The sequence below is a fragment of the Danio rerio genome, chromosome 3 (genome assembly GCF_049306965.1).
Source record: "Danio rerio strain Tuebingen ecotype United States chromosome 3, GRCz12tu, whole genome shotgun sequence".
Lineage (NCBI taxonomy): Eukaryota > Metazoa > Chordata > Actinopteri > Cypriniformes > Danionidae > Danio > Danio rerio.
Genome location: NC_133178.1, coordinates 5,483,114 through 5,505,359, shown reverse-complemented (window position 1 = coordinate 5,505,359; position 22,246 = coordinate 5,483,114). Strand labels below are relative to the sequence as shown.

General features: G+C 40.9%; 1 protein-coding gene across 3 annotated transcripts; it reads left to right on the top strand.

Annotated features, from left to right (window-relative positions):
* The first annotated feature begins 1,329 nt into the window (after window positions 1-1,329).
* Window positions 1,330-17,702, top strand: zmp:0000001003. Of its 3 annotated transcripts, XR_012400762.1 has the most exons (3): window positions 1,330-1,561; window positions 14,527-16,183; window positions 16,458-17,702. XR_012400762.1 is itself a non-coding variant. In XM_009299135.5 (2 exons), exon 2 carries the CDS (start codon window positions 14,532-14,534, stop codon window positions 15,861-15,863), a length of 1,332 nt encoding a protein of 443 aa, XP_009297410.1. In that variant the 5' UTR covers window positions 1,330-1,561; window positions 14,527-14,531; the 3' UTR covers window positions 15,864-17,702. The 3 variants fall into 3 exon arrangements, 2 of the variants coding, with proteins under 2 accessions (XP_009297410.1, XP_073800153.1); XM_009299135.5 differs by having other exon boundaries at window positions 14,527-17,702; XM_073944052.1 differs by lacking the exon at window positions 1,330-1,561 and adding an exon at window positions 12,854-14,170 and having other exon boundaries at window positions 14,357-17,702.
* Window positions 17,703-22,246: the final 4,544 nt, after the last annotated feature.

Below are 22,246 nucleotides of genomic sequence, written 5' to 3'. Positions count from 1 at the left end.
AACAGAATTCACGAAGTGTATGAAACAATAATAATGTAAAATTAACAGTCGATTTCTGTGGGTTACACCTCTGAGGGTCTGATTTCGGTCAGGAGCATGTCTCTAGTGCAGGGGTGGCCAACTCTGTTCCTGGAGAGCCACCTACCTCCAGATTTTAGTTGCAACCCATATCAAACACACCTGCCTGTAATTATCACGTGGTGTTCAGGTCCTAATTAATTGGTTCAGGTGTGTTTGATATGGGTAGCAACTGAAATCTGCAGGAAGGTGGCTCTCCAGGAACAGAGTTAGCCACCCCTGCTCTAGTGCACATGTCTTTAGTGACCTCGTAAGCAGTACAGGGGAGAAACCAGATAAAAGGGAGAGCACACTCTGTTTCCAGTGTCACTCTGCAGAAATGTGTGTGTTACTGTATGATCGTGACCTTCTTTGCAAAGAATAAAACCTTAAAAGACACTTTGGGTAAGAATTTGTCTTCTTGACCACTGAGAGAGCCTCCCTAAAGAAAATTGCAACTACAATGGTGTTTACGTCTAATGTAAACTCAAGCTTTATATTAGGTAGCTATTTAGAGTAATTATTGTTGCCATCTGTGTTCATTTACACATAATCGCTTTAATAATAATTACATTATAATTAATAATTAATAAAACATCTTTTGTTTACATTGCACTTAAAGGCACGCACAACGCTCCTTAGACCATCAAGAATTCAGAACCCCCGCTGAAAAATCCAGCTTAAACCAGCCTAGGCTGGTTGGCTGGTTTTAGCTGGTCGACCAGGCTGGTTTTAGAGGGGTTTTGGCCCTTTCCAGGCTGGTTTCCAGCCATTTCCAGCCTGGTCTTAGCTGGTCAGGCTGGAAAATGACCAGCTAAATCCAGCTAAAACCAGCTTGACCAGCCTGGTTTAAGCTGGACATAGCTGGTTTTGGCTGGGCTCCCAGCCTGGCTAAGCTGGTCAAGCCGGTTTTAGCTGGTCATCTCCCAGCCTGACCAGCTAAGACCAGGCTGGAAATGGCTGGAAACCAGCCTGGAAATGGCCAAAACCCCTCTAAAACCAGCCTGGTCAACCAGCTGAAACCAGCCAACCAGCCTAGGCTGGTTTAAGCTGTTTTTTTCAGCAGGGAAATGAAAATTAAATATTTGGGAAACAGGAATAATGGATATAATTTTTTTTCTAGAAGGTTTTTAGTTATTTAAATTGTATTATTAATTCTTTATTTAAGCTTGAGTGTTTTCTTTCGCCCTCAAACATGCACATCCACGCTCCAGATCGGTAGGTGGCGGTAATGCACCTATTCGTTGGTTTACCAAACAGCTATAAAACACCAGAAGAAGAAAAAGAATAAGGACAGCAACTCGCGTTTAAGTTAGTGCGGTACAAATCACGACAACACACTCCAGCTTTTATATTGAACCTTCTGCTGCCAGACTGTTTATCTGACGGACACTTCAGCTGCTTGCCTTTATTCAGTATATATTGGGGCTCAACTGTAAATTCCTCTACAGAAGCGATCAGGAACGCTGGACTTTATTTCAGCTGATATTTCATACACAAACAGGTATTATTCTGTCCTTATTTATTTTTCTCTCCTTATTTATGTTTCTGTTCTTATTTATCAGTTCATATCTTCAGAGAGTATGGCACAAAAGCAAGATAAAGGGATTAAGATGTAAATTTCACGCTATTATGACTGAAATATAACCCCTTTATAAGCAAGTAAACAAATTAAGCTAAACTATATTAAGTTACTAAAGATCTGTTCTTTGTCTTAACTACTGTACTCGTAGTTTAAACTCGCCCATTTAGACACGGGACCTGGAAAAACTTTAATCATAAAGTAAACATAAGTCTGGAGCTCCTCCACTGGACTCTTCTTCTGTAGATGTTTTGTGGTGAATCAACATTAAAGGTGCTCTACTGTCACCTGCTGGACTGGGGTGTGAAGCACTGATGGGCATTTTAGTTCTGTAAGCTGGACTGTTCGTTTTCTCCTTTTCTTTTAGTATTTACTATTTTCCATCTTTCATTTGCTCCATTACTGCCGCTACACTAATCATCATTCGGTTTCTTTCTGCTGTCGGAGCTGGTGTAACCCAGGTTATTAGAGCTAAATTAATCTACAAACAGAAAAAAGATTATTAAAACATTTAGGAAAATATTTTGATATTTGAATTTGATTATTTTTGACATATATCAGGGCCAGTTGATGCTGTTCCCTTCGGGAATTCCAGTTCCCCCTCTACGAAACATGTCCGCTAACAGCATATGCAGACACACCCAAACATAACTGGGAAAGTATTTGGTCATTGCCTTACAAACCTTTGGTTACAAATACGAGAAAAGAAATATCTTTTAAACCAGGACTGCTCAACCCTGCTCCTGGGCCCGGTTTTTCAAAAGTAATCCACTAGGATTTTGGATAAGGGATTGGATCAAATCTTGAAAATGGGTTTTTCGAAAGAAAAAACGGATAACATAATCGGATTAGATCAAGTAATCTAATCTTGGTTTTGATCCGGATCAAACCTTTACTTTGGGTTTTTCAGACCTTTTTTGTAGGATCTGGATCACTTTGATCCAAAAAACATGGATTAAACTGATCCCATCAGAAGGGTGGATTTAGCGTGGATTTCATGCCCAAAATGTAATAAAAACTTAAAAATGTTATTAAATAAAACTATATTTGGATCATGCAGTATCTTACGAGATATACTATTTATTCATAAGGTTTTAATTTTATTTGTTCATCTGTCAGGCTACAGTGATTATTGGATTTAATATATTCAGCCTTTCAGTATAGGCCTACAGCAAACAGCTGTCAAAATAGACCAGAAACAATACATTTTATTCTGTCACTCATTGATATATATATATATATATATATATATATATATATATATATATATATATATATATATATATATATATATATATATTTATTCATCACAATGGAAAATATTTTTGTTTTTAGAGTATTTATTAGTGATGCATGCAATGATTACAGAATAACCAAGAAAATGCAAAGAATGGCAATCACTGATTTTTGAAATCACCTTCAACAATTGCAAAAAGAGACTTAAAGGGCAGAAGCACAGCTTCATCTGGCAGAGGAACAACTGACTCTGACCAAACTGCAGCAAACAAAGGCCAGTGTCAGGGTTGGTGAGGGGAAATGGGAAAAAGGAGCGAGGACTCAAGTGCAGGAAAAATGGGAATTTATTAAATAATAAAAATAAAATAAAATGCAAAATAAACTATCCCGAGGGGGAAAACATTAACAAAACAAATACATACAAACAGGACTGGGCAGGCTGGCAACGATGATAACTGGAAACATGACAAGACAAGGGTTTAAACAACAACATGTAATGACGAACTGGCACAGGACAGCAAAAGTGAGGGGTATATAAACTGTAGAAAATTAACACACAAACAGGTGAACACAATTAACTAATAATGGGTTAACAAGGAGGGTGGGACAAGACAATAGACGGGAGAGCGCATGACACAGAGAGACAATACAAGCCATGCGCTCACATAACACAACTAGAACATGCAGCCAATGAGAGAACTCATTAACCGCATGTTCATGACAACAAACACAACACTGAAGCACACGACAAAAGCACGTGACCACAATGTAAACACCGAGCCACGTGCTTTGACAAGAGACGCAAGACACGAGCACACGATAGATAAACACCTTACCGTGCGCTCACACATAAGCAACGCGCACGCTTCATCTCAGCGCCAACCAAAACTGAAAGCAACTAGACAGAGGCGCCGAGAATAAAGCAGCGCGCTGCTGACAGAACAAACACAAACACTAGTACAAGAGCGCGCGCGTCTGAGGGACGCAGAGCGTGCGCGGCCACATCAAGTGGCAGCACACACACTCTGCGTACACCCACGACGGCGCGTGCGCGCACACAGAGACAGAAACAGGACCAGACATGGAGTAGTGTCAGAGCTCTGCCACTAAAACAAGATTTTACAAGACCAAAGTGGCAGAACCCTGACAGCCAGATTTGAGATTCACCTCCTAAAGGCTTTGCTCAGACAAGCTACTCTCTCCATATCAGATGAGGACGTCTGAAATTATTGTGGAGTTTTTGACATTAACAATTTTTTTTAATGTACATCTATATTTGTAACTTATTATAAATACCTCAATTTACAGTGTTTGTGTTGTAGGTCTCAGATAAGCGGACTGCTGGAAGAGGTTGGGGTGGGGTTTTTATTGTTTTAATTTCTAATAAAAATACATTTATATTGACCCCACACTGGCTATTCTACTTGTTGCTCTTTACATAGGTCTATCTATCCATCTACATTGTGATTGAGCACTGGTAATCCAGATTTAGCGATCCAGAAAAGTTCCTATCCAGATCGGATTGATCCAATCCAATGTTGCTTACTAAATTCGGATCAATTTTATCCGGATTAAACCTTTTGAAAACCGGGCCCTGGAGATCTACCGTCCTGCAGATTTCAGTTGCAACCCACATCACACACACCTGCCTGTAATTATCCAGGGCTGTCTAGGTCCTGATTAATTGGTTCAGGTGTGTTTGATCAGGGTTGGAGCTGAACTCAGCAGGAACATAGGTCTCCAGGAGCAGGGTTGAGCACCCCTGTTTTAAACTAATTCATTAATTCTACCTGGTTAAACATTTTCTCAGTAAATTTAAAAAGGATATTGATATAAATTGCTCTTTTTGTTCTTTGTATTTGGAAACTGTACCCCACCCCTTTTGGCACTGTGGTGATGTTAAAAAGCTCTGGTATGATGCTTCTGTTTTTATAAAGAAAAAGGTACTCTTTAACTTTAATTTGCATTTTGAAAATTTAATTTTTGGATGTTTTAATTATGATAATTTGAATAATGAAGCTTTTGTTATTAACCTATTTATTTTGCTAATTAAGTTTCATATTCATAAGTGTAAATTTCCCAACAAAAAAACTTGTTTTACTGTGTTTTATTAGGAACTGAAAAATTACTATTGCACTATTCAGCATAGTGCTAATGGAAAGGCCATTAAAACTGTCCAGCTGTGCTCTAGTTTCAATATCTTTGATTAATGTAAAGGTCCTGCTTATTTGTATTTGTAAGAATTTTAGTTAATTATTTACACTCTTGTTTTTATGTTTGTTTTATTTATTTATCTTGTGTATTGTTGTTATCATTTACGTTCTATCACCCTGGCATTGTTTTGTTTACTATATCTTCATGTATATCAGGGGTCTCCAGTCTCGATCCTGGAGGGCGGGTGTCCCTGCAGGGTTTAGCTCCAACTTGCCTTAACACACCTGCCTGAGTGTTTCAAGTATACAGAGGCTGTTTCTCAATTCCAAGAACACAGAGAACGGACTTGCGTTCGTGTGGAGACCGGTCTTGCCAGGTGTCCTTGGAAGAACGAACTCGGGAGTCCGCGAGGGCAGAGAATGCGTCCTTTGAGAAATGGGATGCTGCGTTCTTCCTGATGGTCATGTGACCTTCACGCCTTTTAAATGGAAATCATTTTAACATTACAGCACTCATACAACGATTTATTGTTTTCCCTTCTCTTCAAAATATATACTTTACATAAAAACATTATAAATATACCCTGCACAATATAAATAAAACTTATTTTAATACGAATTTCAGCAAACAAACACCCTTAATGTGTTTATTCCTCTATTAAGATGTTCATGGTAATTTACTTTCACCGTTTCATTTAGGGAATTTCCTGAGGTAAATAAGTGATATCTCTGAACTTTATTAATAAATCTAAATAAAATGCAGCGCTTCCCATCTCCAGTCGCAATGACTTCTGGGACTTCCAGAGCGAGTTCAGTGCTCAAGTCTGCATCAGTGCGTCCTCGATATCAAGAACACATCCGGGAAGTTTCACGCGTCCTCAGTTCTTGCGGTCTTGAGTATTGGAACTGAACTTAGGCAGCTGATGATGACGTTGCACGAGAACTCGAGGACGCAAGACCGCTGAAGAACGCATATTGAGAAACAGCCCTAGTAAGACCTTGATTAGCTTGTTCAGGTGTGTTTGATTAGGGTTGGAGCTAAAATCTGCAGGACACTGGCCCTCCAGGAACAAGTTTGGTGACCACTGATGTATATGTTGTTTAAAGCATAACAAAAAAGAAAGACACACCCAAACATAACAGGATGTTCTGAAAGCAAAGTGTTTCTAAAAGTACGTATTTTTTCCTAACTTGAAAACGAAAAGGACTAACATAACTGTAGGCCTAAGCAGGGGTGTCTGCAGGATTTTATTCAAAGGCACGCACAATTCCAGCACCGCCCCGCCCCCATTCCCCAATCATGTCAAGAAACACTGATGCTTACTGTCGAAGGCTACATTATTCAAGGGCATTCGTTATGACATAATTCGTTTCCTTTTTAATTGTAATATTCCATTGAAATCTAAATGTAACTAAAGCACGTCAGCACCAAGGAAAAATCAGGCGCTCAGGACTTAATCTTTAAAATGATGACATATTAAAACATGTGCAACTATAACAGAAGATTGTGATACAATACAATTAGTGAAGCATTTCTTTAAATCATTAATTTCCACTGAACGAAAATCATCCACCCTCACAGTTGAGTAGTGGACTGTAGAGAGTAGTACTATTAGTAGTATAATGTGAAAGTGGTGTTAGTGAGGCCAGCAGGGGGTGCCCAACCTGCGGTCTGTGTGGGTCCTAATGCCCCAGTATAGTGACGGGGATGCTATACTGCTCAGTGAGCGCCGTCTTTCGGATGAGACGTTAAACCGAGGTCCCGACTCTCTGTGGTCGTTAAAATCCCAGGATGTCCTTCGAAAAGAGTAGGGGTTTAACCCCGGCATCCTGGCCAAATCTGCCCACTGGCCTTTGTCCATCATGGCCTCCTAACCATCCCCATATTCAATTGGCTTCATCTCTGTCTCCTTTCCACCAATCAGCTGGTGTGTGTTGTGCGGTCTGGCGCAAAATGGCTGCCGTCCCGTCATCCAGGTGGATGCTGCACACTGGTGGTAGATGAGGAGATTCCCCTCACTGTGTAAAGCGCTTTGAGTGCCCAGAAAAGCGCTATATAAATGTAAGGAATTATTATTATTATTATTATTATTATTATTATTATTATTATTATAAGAGTAAAAAATTAATAGTAATATTATAATTTGTATATTTTTCTTGGGAAAAAAATACATTTTTAAAACGAATTTTGTATATTGTTTGTTTCTTTGTTTAGATATTTTTGTTGGTCGGGTATCTTCTAGATAAAATAGAAGAACGAATAACATTTGAGGTGAAGTGCTTCAAAACTTATCCACTATACTTCAACAATGCCAAATCACAAACTGAATTGTGAAATAACATAATATTCATTCATTCATTTTCTTGTCGGCTTAGTCCCTTTATTAATCCGGGGTCGCCACAGCGGAATGAACCGCCAACTTATCCAGCAAGTTTTACGCAGCGGATGAACTTCCAGCCGCATCCCATCTCTGGGAAACATCCACACACACACACACACACTCATACACTACGGACAACTTAGCCTACCCAATTCACCTGTACCACATGTCTTTGGACTGTGGGGGAAACCGGAGCACCCGGAGGAAACCCACGCGAAGGCAGGGAGAACATGCAAACTCCACACAGAAACGCCAACTGAGCCGAGGTTTGAACCAGTGGCCTTCTTGCTGTGAGGCGACAGCACTACCTACTGCGCCACTGCTTCGCCCGAAAGAACATAATAACCTAGCCTAAATAAAATTAAAATGGAAATATTCAGTTTCAGAGACGCCTGTATTAAACCGTTTTCCATGTCGCGCCGGTCATTTACAATTTAATTCATTTACTCAAGTGATTTGAATAAACTGGACAGGCGTTTACAAAGTATTCGCAACAGAACAGATGTTTCTACATTAACTCGGAGGAACAAACCCGGTTGGGAGGGTGAGAAATCTCAGAAACTCGTAGTGAGAATGGAGATGTCTGCTTATGTGTGCCAGTCTGTCAGATAAATAGTGTAAAACACCTTAAATGGTTCATTGCATGCGAGGAGGCTGCGCAGCAGCTGGATCTGATCTGTCTGATGGGTTCCCCCGGCTCAGGTGCTGAGACTGCAGTCTCTGTGTGGGGGATCAGTATTTTGTCTCATTAATTTTAGGTCTTAATGTCTCCATTACATACATAGCGTTTACTCAATTTAAACCTTGTTTTAAACAATAGCCATCTGAGTTGTAATTTTTTAGTGTGAGGAAAACTCCAGCAAAACTAAAGCCAATAGATTTCTTTTCCCCATCACCCACCATGCAAGTACATACAGGCTTTAAAACACACAAACATTCATTCATTCGTTCATTTTCTTGTCGGCTTAGTCCCTTTGTTAATCTGGGGTCAACACAGTGGAATGAACCGCCAACTTATCCAGCAAGTTTTTACGCAGCGGATGCCCTTCCAGCCGCAACCCATCTCTGGGAAACATCCACACATACACACACACACACACACACTCATACACTACGGACAATTTAGCCTACCCAATTCACCTGTACCGCATGTCTTTGGCACCCGGAGGAAACCCACACGAAGGCAGGGAGAACATGCAAACTCCACACAGAAACGCCAACTGAGCCGAGGATCGAACCAGCGACCTTCTTGCTGTGAGGCGAACGTGCTACCCACTCCGTCGCCCACAAGCCCATAAGTGTGCTTGCCCACAAAAACACACACTTATATTTATTCTTATTCGTTTTTGCTTTGTCAATATATCATAGTTTACTGTTTAATAATCAATTTAAATTATGTAATAAATGAAGTTATATGTCGTCTTACCATAATTTTGTTTTTAGATTAGAGACTGAAGTCTTGTAAGCCTGATGGCACAGCTGAGGGCAGATTTCTTCCACTTATTTATGCTCTTTTTGAATATGCACATTTAAAAAAAATAAAACGGTTGATGGAAACGGCATAATGTGCATACATTTTGAAAATGCGTGTGAATGGATAAACCAGCAGGCTGAGCACATTGTAAAATATCCAAAGTGTTGCTTTGGTCATTCTAAAACGCCTTAACCATTTCAGTAATAGTGTTATTATATTAATAATGAATTGACAAAATGCCACAGTGCGTTCACTGCATGTTAGGATTGCCCTCTGAGGTGCAAGTCATTTATTAAATAAAGAAAAGATTCATGCAGCTTCTCCTACTGCAGCAAATTTAGTTTTTACTTTTGATATTTGTCAGTTACTCAGGAAGTGTTGATTTTTGTTTTCTTTCACTTGTTGGACAGAAACGCTGCTTTATTTGCACGTCTTTTATGCAGTATATTACTTTTGGGCATACATTTAATCAGCATTTTTAGATGATAAAATAGCTATTCACACTGCATCAGCACAGCTGTCCCATTTCTTCCCTATGTAGGTGAACAGCTCCTCCGGGTGTGGTCATGGCCCTTCATCCTTTGCTATTTCGTCATCATTTCTGCTGTCTTGAATCTCCTTATGTCAATCGATAACTTCTTTGTGACTGTATGATGCTGGTCAGTTCACGTAAATCTGCCGGAGCCTGAACTTGTTTTTCGGTTCAAATGACGTACCAGGCTTTTCATTGGTCCGTTAAGATGAGATTTATTTTTATTGAATTATGATTTTAAAAGTAACAAAGTGAATTTCTCTGTTCATTTGTACTCAAGTACAAGTAAAATTACTGACTTCAAAATTCTACTCACGAAAGTGCAAATACCGCAAAAATTTTCTTAATTACAGTAACGTGAATAGTTATAATTAGTTATTTCCACCACTGCACATCACCTCATACTTCAGATTCTAATCAAATCATAACCAATCAAATGCTCTCTACAGGGTTCATGCGGTCATGGAAAAATCAGGAAATTTTAACATGGCTTTTTCCATGCCTGGAAAAGATTTGTAAAATCTGAAATTCGAACAAGGTTTTGGAAAAGTAATGAAAATTGGTTTAACAAATATTTTGTATATTTGAATATAGGTTACTTGTCTTTACTTCTATTCTGTCCTTGGCCAAAAACATACTGTCACATTATTAGTGCTGAGTAAGCATTATCTAAATACATTTTACATAGATATAAAAATAATAATAAATTAAATTGATGTTTTATAATATGATGTCATCAATTTGAATGCGCATTGTTTTTCTTATTGTTTACCATGTATACATAGACATAAAATAAAACATCAGGGGCCTCCAGTATCAACGCTGCGTACACAAGAACCATTGGATGTTTGGATTTACTAACGATGAAATTAACATGAGAGTGCGTTAGCCCACGCCAACTTCATGCCTGGAGTTCGTGTATTTCTTGTGAGTGTTTGTTTTTTTTCCATTGGCGATCCTAGAGGCAAATATGTTAAACTGCACACTACAAAGTATCTTTGATGCAATCGCAGCTGTACGGGGTGAGATCATCCACATGTCTAGCAGGTATATAAGGTTTCCATGCCATGCAGTTGACCAGCCAAACATGAAAGCGCAATTTGCAGCGTTGGCCGGTTTTCCTACTGTAATCGGAGCGATTGACTGCACGCACATTGCTATAAAGGCGCCATCTGAAGACGAATTTGCATATGTGAAACATTTCCATTTAATAAATGTGCAAATAATATGTGATACTTATAAACAGCATGGTTGGGATGAGGCTCCAAGGTGGCAGGTAGTCGGTCAGTTGTAGAGCAGGCGATTGGGCATCTCCCACAGACACGGATACTACTCCAGACAGTAAAGTGTTACTCTCTCCTCAAAGGGTGTTAGTTCAGCATCCCCTGTTCCCCCATCTGTTCGGTCCCCACTTTGACGGTGCGCCGCTGTTCTTCACTTAACCTACACCTTTACATCGGACCGTTTCTTTTTTAATTCACTCGCAGTGCGATGTTCAGACCCCAATGCGTTAACCGCGTCAGCTAAAATCTCCCACTCTATTGTTTTCTTTAGTTTTTAATTCCGGAGGAGAATTTTGCAAATAACACAGTTTTTCTCCGGTCTACCTCCGATAGGAGTACATCCAATTCACATTCTTTTAAAAGTTTCTCTGCTTGCTTGCATTTGCCATTGCTTTGTTGTTTAGTTTTGCCAAAGTGGAGTCATTAGCATATTCATTAGGGGGAGGAGGCAGGGAGGGGGTTTTGCACTTGTTCATGTGTGTCAGTTTCACATTAATTCGGATGTACAAAGAGGATATGCGTCGGATTACGCATATGCAGTGTTTTATACATCTGATTTTTTTTACTGCGTACGCACATTTACAGCTTTGTCCGTACGCAATGTTTTAGTATGAATTCAAAGCAAGTCTTTGTACATGAGAACCCTGGTCATGAAAGTTCACTTGAAAGTCCTGGAAAAGTCATAAAATTTTAGTAGTAAAAATGTGTATGAACCCTTTCTCTAGTGCAGGGGTGTCCAAACTCGGAAGGCTGGTGTCCTGCAAAGTTCAGTTTCCACCTCAATCAGAAACACCTGGGGCCTCATGTACGAAGACTTGCGTGGAAATCTTACTAAAACATTGCGTACGCACAAAGCTGTAAATGTGTGTACGCAGAAAAAAATTCAGATGTATGAAACACTGCGTACGCCGAATCTCACGCATATTCTTTTGAACATCCGAATGAACGTGAAACTGAGCGCAACATGCACGAACACAAAACCCCTCCCTGCCTCCTCCCCCGTATGAATATGCTAATGACTATGCTAATGGAAAAACCCAACGAAAAAGCAAAGGCAAAATCAAGCAAAAAGAGAAACTTTGAACAGAATGTGAATTGTAGGTGCTGCTTTCGGAGGTAGACCGGAGAACAGCGGTGTTATTTGCAAGTTTGTTTTCCGGAATTAACAACAAAGGAAAAAAATAGAGTGGGAGAGTTTAGCTGATGCGGTTAACACAGTTAGTTTTGAACATCGCACTGAGTGACTTAAAAAAGAAATAGTGTGATTTTATAAGTGTAAAATGTTGCAGTACCCTTAGCAGTCTCAGTGGCGCAGTTCGTAAGACGCATGTGATCATGTATTGACACGTTTGAGCATAAACTCGGCTCGAATCCAGCGTCTGATGAACTTTCTTCGTTTTTTTCACCACTACATATCAGATTTTGCCCACTATTTATCATGAGAAAGACAAGTAGGAATCATTAATAAGTTTGTGCATCATATTTTATTTGCACATTTATTGAATGGAAATGTTTTTGATTCACGCATGCAAATTCATCTTCAGATAGTGTCTTTATAGCAATGTGTGTGCTGTAGATCGCTCAGATTACATTGGGAAAACAGGCGACCGCTGCAAATTGTGCTTTAATGTTTGGCTGGTCAACTGTATGGTATGGAAACCTTATATACCTGCTAGATGAGCCCGTCTCATACAGCTGCCATTGCAAGGCTCAGACACTTTGTAGAGAGGAATTTAACACAACTGCCTCTAGGAGTCGCCAATGGAAATAAAACAGACACGCACAAAAAATGTGCGCACGCCAGCCATAAAGCTGCCGTGAAGCTGCGCACATTCCCACGTTCAGTTCATTGTTAGTAAATCCAAACGTGAGCGATTCTGAGCGTGAAACCTGGCGTACGCAAAGTTTTTGTGCGTACGCAGCGTTGATACATGAAGCCCCTGGGCTAGCTAATCAAGCTCTAACTAGGCTTTCTAGAAACATCCTTGCAGGTGTTTTGAGGCAAGTTGGAGCTAAAATCTGCAAGACACCGGCCCTCCAGTTTGGACACCCCTGCTCTAGTGTCTTGACATGCCCCGCCCCCTTCAAGATGCTTCACATTTGATGCACTTGAGCTCAACCACTCCCACTGGCAGAGCAATGATAAAACACTATTGGCTGTTTTTCAAAGGGGAGGAGCTACACTATTTCCCACCTTTCCTTCGTGTTTTGGTTGAGATTACGCTAAACATCGAATAGAGATGCATATTTTAAAGCACTTAATAAGACCTCTAAATATAAAAGAAATGTGGATGATGTGTCGAGACAATTGACAAGACGTAACGAAGCATCATAATGGTCCGTTGATGAAGTAGTATGTCCCAAGGTTTGCACACTCTTCTGATACACACTCTAAAGTATGCACTTTTCACAAAAAAGTACATACCTTTGGGAACGAAGTATATGTATGCGAATTGGGACACCGAATAGGTCTGGTGTTCCCAGCCAACCACCAAAACACCTCGGCTGCGTCCGAAACCGCATACTTCCTTACTATATAGTACGCTAAAATCAGTATGCGAGCTGAGTAGTATGTCCGAATTCATAGAATTCGAAAATCAGCATGCGAGAAGTACCCGGATAACTTACTACTGCCAGCAAAATTCTGGAGTGCGCATCCCATGCATGCTGCACTATCCCATGATATCCCGCGAGAGAATTCATGAATGGGAGTAAAGCCTGGTTTATACTTTTGCGTTTAACCCACAGCGCATGCAACGCGCGTAGCTGTGCATTTATACTTCTGCGCGCTGTCTCTGTTGGTCTGCATTAACACTTCCGAAACGCTAGTTGGCAGTGAGGTGTAAATGTGTCTCTGTGTCGAGTTTCTTCGCTGCCGTGTTGCTTTTCCGGGATGTACAAGTGGCTCAAACTCGCTCATTTTGTAGCAGGAACCGGCGGACGTACAACAACTTTAACTATGAGGTAAACACAAAACAAAACTTTCCGTCCGGAGCTCCTTCAGGGGACTTCACACTTGTAAACAATGGCTCCATCAGGCTCGCACCATTCACGCGGCTCTCGGTCCCGCCCAGACTCGTCAGCGCTACCAAGCCGACCAATCACAGAGCTTGCGCTACGCGTTGTTGCGACGTGTAGTTACATTTTTTTGAGAGGTGCACGTCAGCGACGCCGGCGTTTGACGCAGAAGTATAAATCAGCCTTAAAACGACGCAACTGACGTAGGTAGGTCGCGTGACCATGACAAAATGGCGGATGTAGTACGTCCGAATTCCATTCATACTTTTCACATTCATACTGTATAGAACTTACTTTTCTAACGGCCGAGTAGTACGTTTAAATTCAAATGCAGTACCTACTGAGTAGTTGGCGGTTTCGGACGCAGCCCTTCCCCACAGTCCACACTGACTTCTTCCTATGCTTGAACTTCTTAAGTAGACCAACAAACACAGTCAGCACCCCTAATGGCCAGGTAACAAGCTATGTCTAAGGCAGGGGTGTCCAAACTCTGTCCTGGAGGGCCGGTGTCCTGGAGATTTTAGCTCCAACCCTAATTAAAACACACCTGAACCAGCTGATCAAGCTCTTACTAGGTATACTAGAAACTTCCTGACAGGTGTGTTAAAGCAAGTTGGAGCTAAAGTCAGCAGGGTACCAGCTCTCCAAGACAGAGTTTGGTCTTACTCCTGTCTCAGAGCAAGAGTGCATTGCTCCAGGAACAAGGTTTTTAAAAAGGTCACCAAAGTGCTCATGATTTCATGTAGTTTTTGTGTACCTTCACTTGTTTGTCCTTTTATTTAAAAGGCAGTTATCCTATTTTTATTTCAGGCTTGATGGAGAAGACACAGCATCATGTCGAAATGAGAGAAACTCACTTGCTGAAGAGAAAAGACAAAAAATGTGTCACTTGCACTCAGTGTGGAAAGAGTCTGTCAAACAAAGACAGTCTCAAGACTCACATGAGGATCCACACCGGAGAGAAACCATTCACATGCCCTCAGTGTGGGAAAAGTATGGCATACAAAGCCAGTCTCGAGAATCACATGAGGACTCACACCGGAGAAAAACCATTCACATGCCCTCTGTGTGGGGTACATCGGGCAAAAAAAGCCAGTCTCAAGAATCACATGAGGATCCACACCGGAGAGAAACCATTCACATGCTCTCAGTGTGGGAAGAGTTTCAGATGCTCATCAAACCTTAATAACCACAAGATGATTCACACTGGAGAGAAAACACACAGATGTGATCACTGCAGCAAAACATTTTTGAGGGGTTCAGAGCTGAAGGTTCATCTTAGAGTTCACACAAAGGAGAAGCCTTATTCATGCTCTGTGTGTGGAAAGAGTTTCTCATATCAAGGAAACTTAGGAAAACATCAGACGATTCACACTGGTGTGAGAGAGTATATGTGCTTTGAGTGTGACAAGGCCTTTCGTACGGCTGAAGACTTGAAAGTACATGAGAGGATTCACACTGGAGAGAGACCTTACAAGTGTTCACACTGCGACAAGAGATTTAATCATTCAGGACATCTAAAAATACATGAGAGGATTCACACTGGAGAGAAACCCTACAAGTGTTCATACTGTAGCAAGAGGTTTACCGTTTCAGGACAACTAACTAACCATGAGAGGATTCACACTGGAGAGAAACCTTACTGGTGTTCACACTGCAACAAGAGATTCAGTCATTCGGGATATCTAAAAGTACATGAGAGGATACACACTGGAGAGAAACCTTACAAGTGTTCACACTGCAACCAGGCATTCAATCGTTTTGGATATCTAAAAGTACACCAGAGGATTCACACTGGAGAGAAACCTTACAAGTGTTTACTCTGCAACAAGAGTTTCACTCAGTTAGGGCAATTTATCATGCATCAGAGAATTCACACTGGAGAGAAACCTTACAAGTGTTTACTCTGCAACAAGGCATTCATTCATTTAGGACCTCTGAAAATACACCAGAGGACTCACACTGGAGAGAAACCCTACAAGTGTGCATACTGCGACAAGAGATTCGCTCAGTTAGGATATCAAAAAATACACCAGAGGATTCACACAGGAGAGAAACCCTACAAGTGTGCACACTGCGACAAGAGATTCGCTCAGTTAGGGTATCTAAAAATACACCAGAGGATTCACACTGGAGAGAAACCATAGGCATGAGATCTGTGTCCAGAGTTTCACAGAGTTGTTGCATCTTAAGGAACACATGGAAGTCCACATGGGAAAGAAGCTGCCTGAATGGCATGAATTAAAGTATGTGAAAACTACTAGTGATGCTCTGATCAGCATTGTTGGGGCTGATTACCAAGATCCAGATCTGCCGGGGAATGGGAATCTTTTATCTATAATCTAGCAGAGTTTGCACCATTTGTAGAAATGAAACTAATGCCCAATTCCAATCCTTAGCCTGTGAAGGGGTTGGAGTGTCCCAACACGCCGTTCATGTTTTACCTTCATGCTTAACCCCCCTCCCCGCTAAACTAAAAACCGCTAAATTTGACTAACTATAATCCATGATGATAACTCTTGTATAGTAGTCCCACAACATTCTGACACTCATCAATTGCTATAGACCAGGGGTCACCAATCTCGGTCCTGGAGGGCCGGTGTCCCTACAGGGTTTAGCTCCAACTTGCCTCATCACACCTGCCTGGATATTTCAAGTATACCTAAAAAGACCTTGATTAGCTTGTTCAAGTGTGTTTGATTAGGGTTGGAGCTAAAATCCGCTGGACACCGGCCCTCCAGGAACAAGTTTGGTGACCTCTGCTATAGACTGACAATACTCTGGGAGAGGGGCTTGGACCAGACGTGAGTTTCTGCAGATTTTGTGTGATTTGGACGTTTAGAAATGAAACTAACGAGACAGATGTTGTTTAATTTGATTGGTGATTTCTAATATGAAATTCAATCATAAGCTTGGCAAGCAATTTTGGAGAACTTGATGTTTCCCCATTCAAACAGAATGCTCGAGCATACTGCCTGAGAAGTGTTTCAAAGATGGCCGCCATCTTTAAAACGTGAAATGACTTGCCTTAAAGCAGTGGTCACCAAACTTGTTCCTGAAGGCGCCGATGTCCTGCAGATTTTAGCTCCAATCCTAATCAAACACATCTGAACAAGCTAATCAAGGTGTTACTAGGTTTTCTTGAAACACCCAGGCAGGTGTGTTGTGGAGCTAAGCCCTGCAGGGACACTGGCCCTCCAGCAATGAGATTGGTGACCCCTGCCTTAAAGGGACTTTGGCGTGGCTCGACCCTCCATGGCAACTGCTCATTGGAAGACCAGATCACTTAAAAACGTACTGCAACAGTAAAACATTGCTTTTTGCATTAGCTTGCTCGCACTAGCTGTGCTCTCTGCCCCCTTTTGCCCTGCTCAAACACCGCGCCGCCACACGATTGGGTTACCAAAAAGTTTCCATGCAACCTCTTAAAGTTGACTGAAAACTGACTCTCAGTATTACACCCGGTAACCCAGGACAACCTCCACTCATAAGCAAGTGAATTCCATAGACGTCACTGAAGCGAGTCACCAACCAATCAGGAGCGCTGTTTCCCAGACGCCAGCCCAGCGAGGGAAACTCAAGACTTCCAGCAAAAGCACAAGTAGCACAAACAAATGATGTCTCTTGCTGATCTGCAGGTGCAGATTGAATGACTTGGCCAAATATCTGCCTTTGTTTTTTTTTGTCAGGTGGGATTCTAAGATCTAGTAATAAGTACTAGAAGTAATTTGGGATGGTTGTCTACTCATTTGGAATCCTCTGAACTGCCTCAGTGTGAATGTGTCTGTGTGTTTGATGTTATTTTTATGACATAGTTAGTTTCATGTATCGTAGTGTAGCTCAATAATTCTTTGTTTCATTTTGTTTATGAGCTTCTAAGTCATTGCCTCGAGCTGTAGATTTTGTTACCTTGCTAAAAGTTGACCCAATACTGTGTTATGTTAATATCGTTGACCACGGAAATAAAATAAACAAGATTGGTGAAATACGATGTCTTCTATTTGCTGGACAAATGGTTAGTAAAGTGTGAATCTTTAATCAGATTCAGTCTGACTCAATTGAGTCGAATCAAGTTATTCGAATCATCGAGCTCCCATTCCTTGAAATGAGCTAATAAATTTCTGATTGATCTTTTAACGTAGGTTGATTCCCCACAAAGACATTAGAAAAGCCTAATTATCTACTTAAAACAAAGAGATGGTTAGCCAAATGACAGGGAAAGAGTGATGAAAAGTTTCTCTAACCTTTAGGGCTGTAACGATTCACGATACGAAATCGCGACACTCAGATCTACGATCCTGTGTCGCGGTCTGATAAGGGAGAACCGCGACACACCCCGTGACTTCCAATAACGTCACGCGTGCCTGCAAAAGTTGAGCTAGTTGAAGAAGAACGTGAAGAAACGTTTTTTTTTTCGCTCGACATTACGAGCACTGCTCTGTTTAAGCCCTCGCAATATGCCTTTAGCCGGGAGAGCTCGCACGGAGCTCTTAGTAAGGGACTGTCTGAATGTGTCAGGAATATAAAAAAACAAAACCAACGTAACCCCGCTTGACAACCGACAACGCCAGAAACATTGTCAATGCTGTCAAAGCGGCCGGATTTTCAACGCATATACGATGATTTGCTCACACTGTTAATGTGGCTGCGCAGAGAGGGATGGGCGTTCACCAGATGCCCCGACTCCTTTGCAGAGTAAGGAAAGTTGTCACGTTTTTTCACTGCAATGTTGACATGATGGTGTTTCAGAAGAATTTTCAACTCCCTTGAATCAAACGAGTTTGGTTTTCTTGAGAGAAATAAGTTGTTTATTTGTTTAATGTTTACTTGATTTGTGGTTTGCAGCACAGGCATTAAAGCCTCAGTTACCTCAGTGTGAAAAAGTAGCCAAAAGTTAAGTGAATTATAACAGTGCAAACTTTTCTGTAACCGTCCTGTGCGCTTTCTGTTTAACCCTTTGGGAGTTAACATTACCTGCTGACTGACAGGTGCGCGATGTGTGAGACCAGGAAACCCGACGAAGCTTTCAGTTAAGATGAACACAGTTTCTATAGTTATACTTTATTTAGAGATAAAGGTATATGGTTCTGCATATAATCACTCTATCTTGCTGGAGTTTATAGCCGTTTCGCTTTACTTCAGGACGCATTAATGCCGCTCTGATGGTCTAATCGCTGTTTTAAGTTATCCAGAGCTGTATGAATATACATATCTTGAATATCACAATAGTATTAAATATTACAATTGTAACAACACAGACAGCAACACTTTTGCACAATCGATACCCAGCTGATTCAGTCGTTTCATAAGAGGACCGCGCTTCTTCTCGTCTTTTTTCCTTGTCAACATAAAGGCAGTGAGATGCACCTTGTTTTTGGCCCCTTGTTCAACTGCAAGACATATTTAATTTGCGGGACGATAACGTATAACCCGTGCCTACAGACACATTTGCCAAAGAAGCAAAATGGTAGAAGAATATTGCTGTTTGATACAGACGTGTTGATGCTGCAGCGCTTATGTTGACCTGGATCTGCGTAATAAACGCAACATGTAGGCTTTACTTTTTAATTTACAGCTTATAAAGCATGTATGCACATTAATGCAATATCATATTTAAACAACACAACTGTTTACAAAAAGTCAATATATGCGCGCGTTGTTGTCTTTTCATCACGCAGCGCGCGCACTTGAACCGCAAGGGAGAGAGGAAACCGCAAGACATAATCTTTAAAATAAGGATTTCTATTAAAAATGTAAAAGGTTTTGTGATTATAATAATAACAGCGGGGCATTAAATAAATGCATATTTTCCGTGGAGCGAGCAATTTGAGGAAGTCAGCGATTTTTATTTGACGGAAGAAAAAACATATGATTGGAAAATACAGCCTATATGCCGGTTATTAAAAAGAATCAGTCAGTGTTTTCGTTTTGTAATATAAATTAATTATTTAAGTGAAAATAATTTAGGGCAGTCCTATTTAATTTATTCATTTTATTTAGATTATTTTGCTCTTCTGTGCTAAACACTGCAGGTGCGTGAAGATGCTTCTTCTGTTCTATTAATATGCTAGCATTTAAAAATAAATCAGTATTTTAAAATGCAATATTTAATGTGTCAAACACAAAATAGACACGTCAATTTGTTTAATATAAAAATAATAGTAATCTATAGTTAATCCTTAATAACCAATTAATGAGCGGCGGTTGTCGGTTAGCAAAATTAACCGAAATGAGCATCCCTAGTAGCTATTTAATTTACTTTTTCTATGTTAGAGAACTTGATTGAAAAAGAATTTTCAACATGCTTGAACCATCTACACAATAGTTTTAGTTTTGTTTGGTTTTTCAACAAAATTTTGTTACAAAGAAAACAGAAGTGATATAGCTTTGCCTATTTATTTATTTTATATATGGCTATTCATATTGCTAATAATTTGCATAGTTAATATTGTTCTTTGATGTTCCGTTTATTAAGATTTTTTCAAATGTTATTTAATAAAACATAGTTTTAAAAATCTTTTTTTTTCCCACCCCACACGGAAAAAAAAATCGTGATACGAACCGAATTGTAAAACAAAAATCATGATACGAACCGAATCGTGGGTTTGGTGAATCGTTACAGCCCTACTAACTTTGGATCTTGCATTGTCGTAATTGCATGTAGCTTCTGTGTATCAATGTCAGTAATTTGTCTTCTGACAGCTTCTACCTTGGTCAGACTCCACTGTCTTGTCCAAGAGTCGAGTGAGAGCTTTTATACACGGAATCACATCCGCAGTTGATGAGCTGATGTGTTGTGTGAGCTCTTCAAACGGGGCGAGAATGGAAACCATGTTTTCGATTAATTTCCACTGGTGAATTGTGAACGTGCATGGCAATTTGTGTTCTGCAGCATAAGCTGCAAGCGCCAGTTTCTGTTCTAACAGACTTTGGAACATGTACAATGTACTGACCCATCGGGTGGACACATCCTAGCAGAGTTTTTTAATCGGCTGGCCGAGTTGCTTTTGAGCATTTTCAAGCCGGGTATAATGAATGAAGCCGTTATCCGTCACATGCACTGTCATGTAGTGAAATCGGACCCCACCATACACAAACATCAATTTTCAGGGAAGACAGGTGGACGAGAGGTAGCGTTTAGAAAATGGAAATAAGATACATAAGGGGAGAAAGGTAAAAAATAAATTCCTCACATTATACCCTTGAATTAGGGCAGTGTGAGATCAGGGATGGAAAAAAGCACCAGCAAACGAACAAACAAACACGCAGACATAACATTGCAACAGGGGATGTTGATAGTCTAATGAGGGCGGTCAGCCATCTCGTCGCGTAGCTAAAGAGCGCTGGTTACAGACCCCTACCCCCACCAGTTGGTGAAGGCACACAAAGGCGAGCGATGCGGCACTAGGTAGTGATTGTCTATCTGTTGCTGTGTGTGTGTAAGCCTGTAGAGTCCAACTGGTGTCCTTGACAGGGAACAGGAATTTCAGAGCGTCTCTTCATCTTGATATCCGGGAGAAGTTGTTTGTCTCCAGTCGAAGCCGTCTGGCAGGAAAAACACAGGGAAGCCAACAGAGATGAAAAGTTTTTCAAACTTGGGTCAATGTCTGCCAAGTTCACAGATATTTAATGTCCGTCACTGGTCTCCAGGTCTGGCCAAATCTTGTTGCAAAGCTGCTAGTTTCACCTGGATGTTTTCCAATTTGCGGTCTATGACTACAGACTGGTTTGTAGCGACTTAGCTCACCACCATTTTAATCAAGGTGGCCAGCTTGGTGGGGTTTTGAGTAGCACTGACCGCTTTTATCAATCGTCGATACCCCAGGGCTCCGCCTAGGCCTATCAGCAGAGACCCTGTTATCAAAGTTCAGAATAGGTAGATATCTTCAATATCCTCCAGGGACAGAGCAGCGAGGTACACAACGCGCCACTTCTCCTACCCGCCCATCATGTATCCAGTTGCAAACGCCCCGGCAGTACAAGTGGGCTCTTCCAATCCCAAACTTCTCATTGAGAAGATGATGTCAATTGCATTCAGAAACCAGTTGATCAACTCCATAATTCCCTATTCAATTAGATATCAGGGCGCGGAGAGCCTCAGAGATGGAATAAGACGAGACAAGAGGATCCAGCCAGGAGAGATATGGGAAGGAGAGGAAAAAAAGTGTGACCGCCATCACCGGGAGCCAAACGGAGAATGCTTATAGTGCCCAGTGACGCATCTTCCAGGGGCTGTGATATCCAAAAATACTTTGCTGGGATAATATCCCCTCAAGCACAGCAAGCTGGAGAGAGTGTGTGCCGCACATGGCAAGCCAGGGAAATCTGCGTCTCCCATTGCTTTCTGCATGGTTTTAGCGTCGTACGTTAAAATTTTGTGGAATTTTTTTTTTTTCTCTCTTTAGATCCCCCGGGAATGAAACATGCCGCTAAATGCATTTACCAAAGCCTCCACAGAATGCAACCCGTTGAAATCCTAACAGTGTAGCACAATGTTGTGTCTTTCGAAGTTTTAGTCAATAAAGTGTGC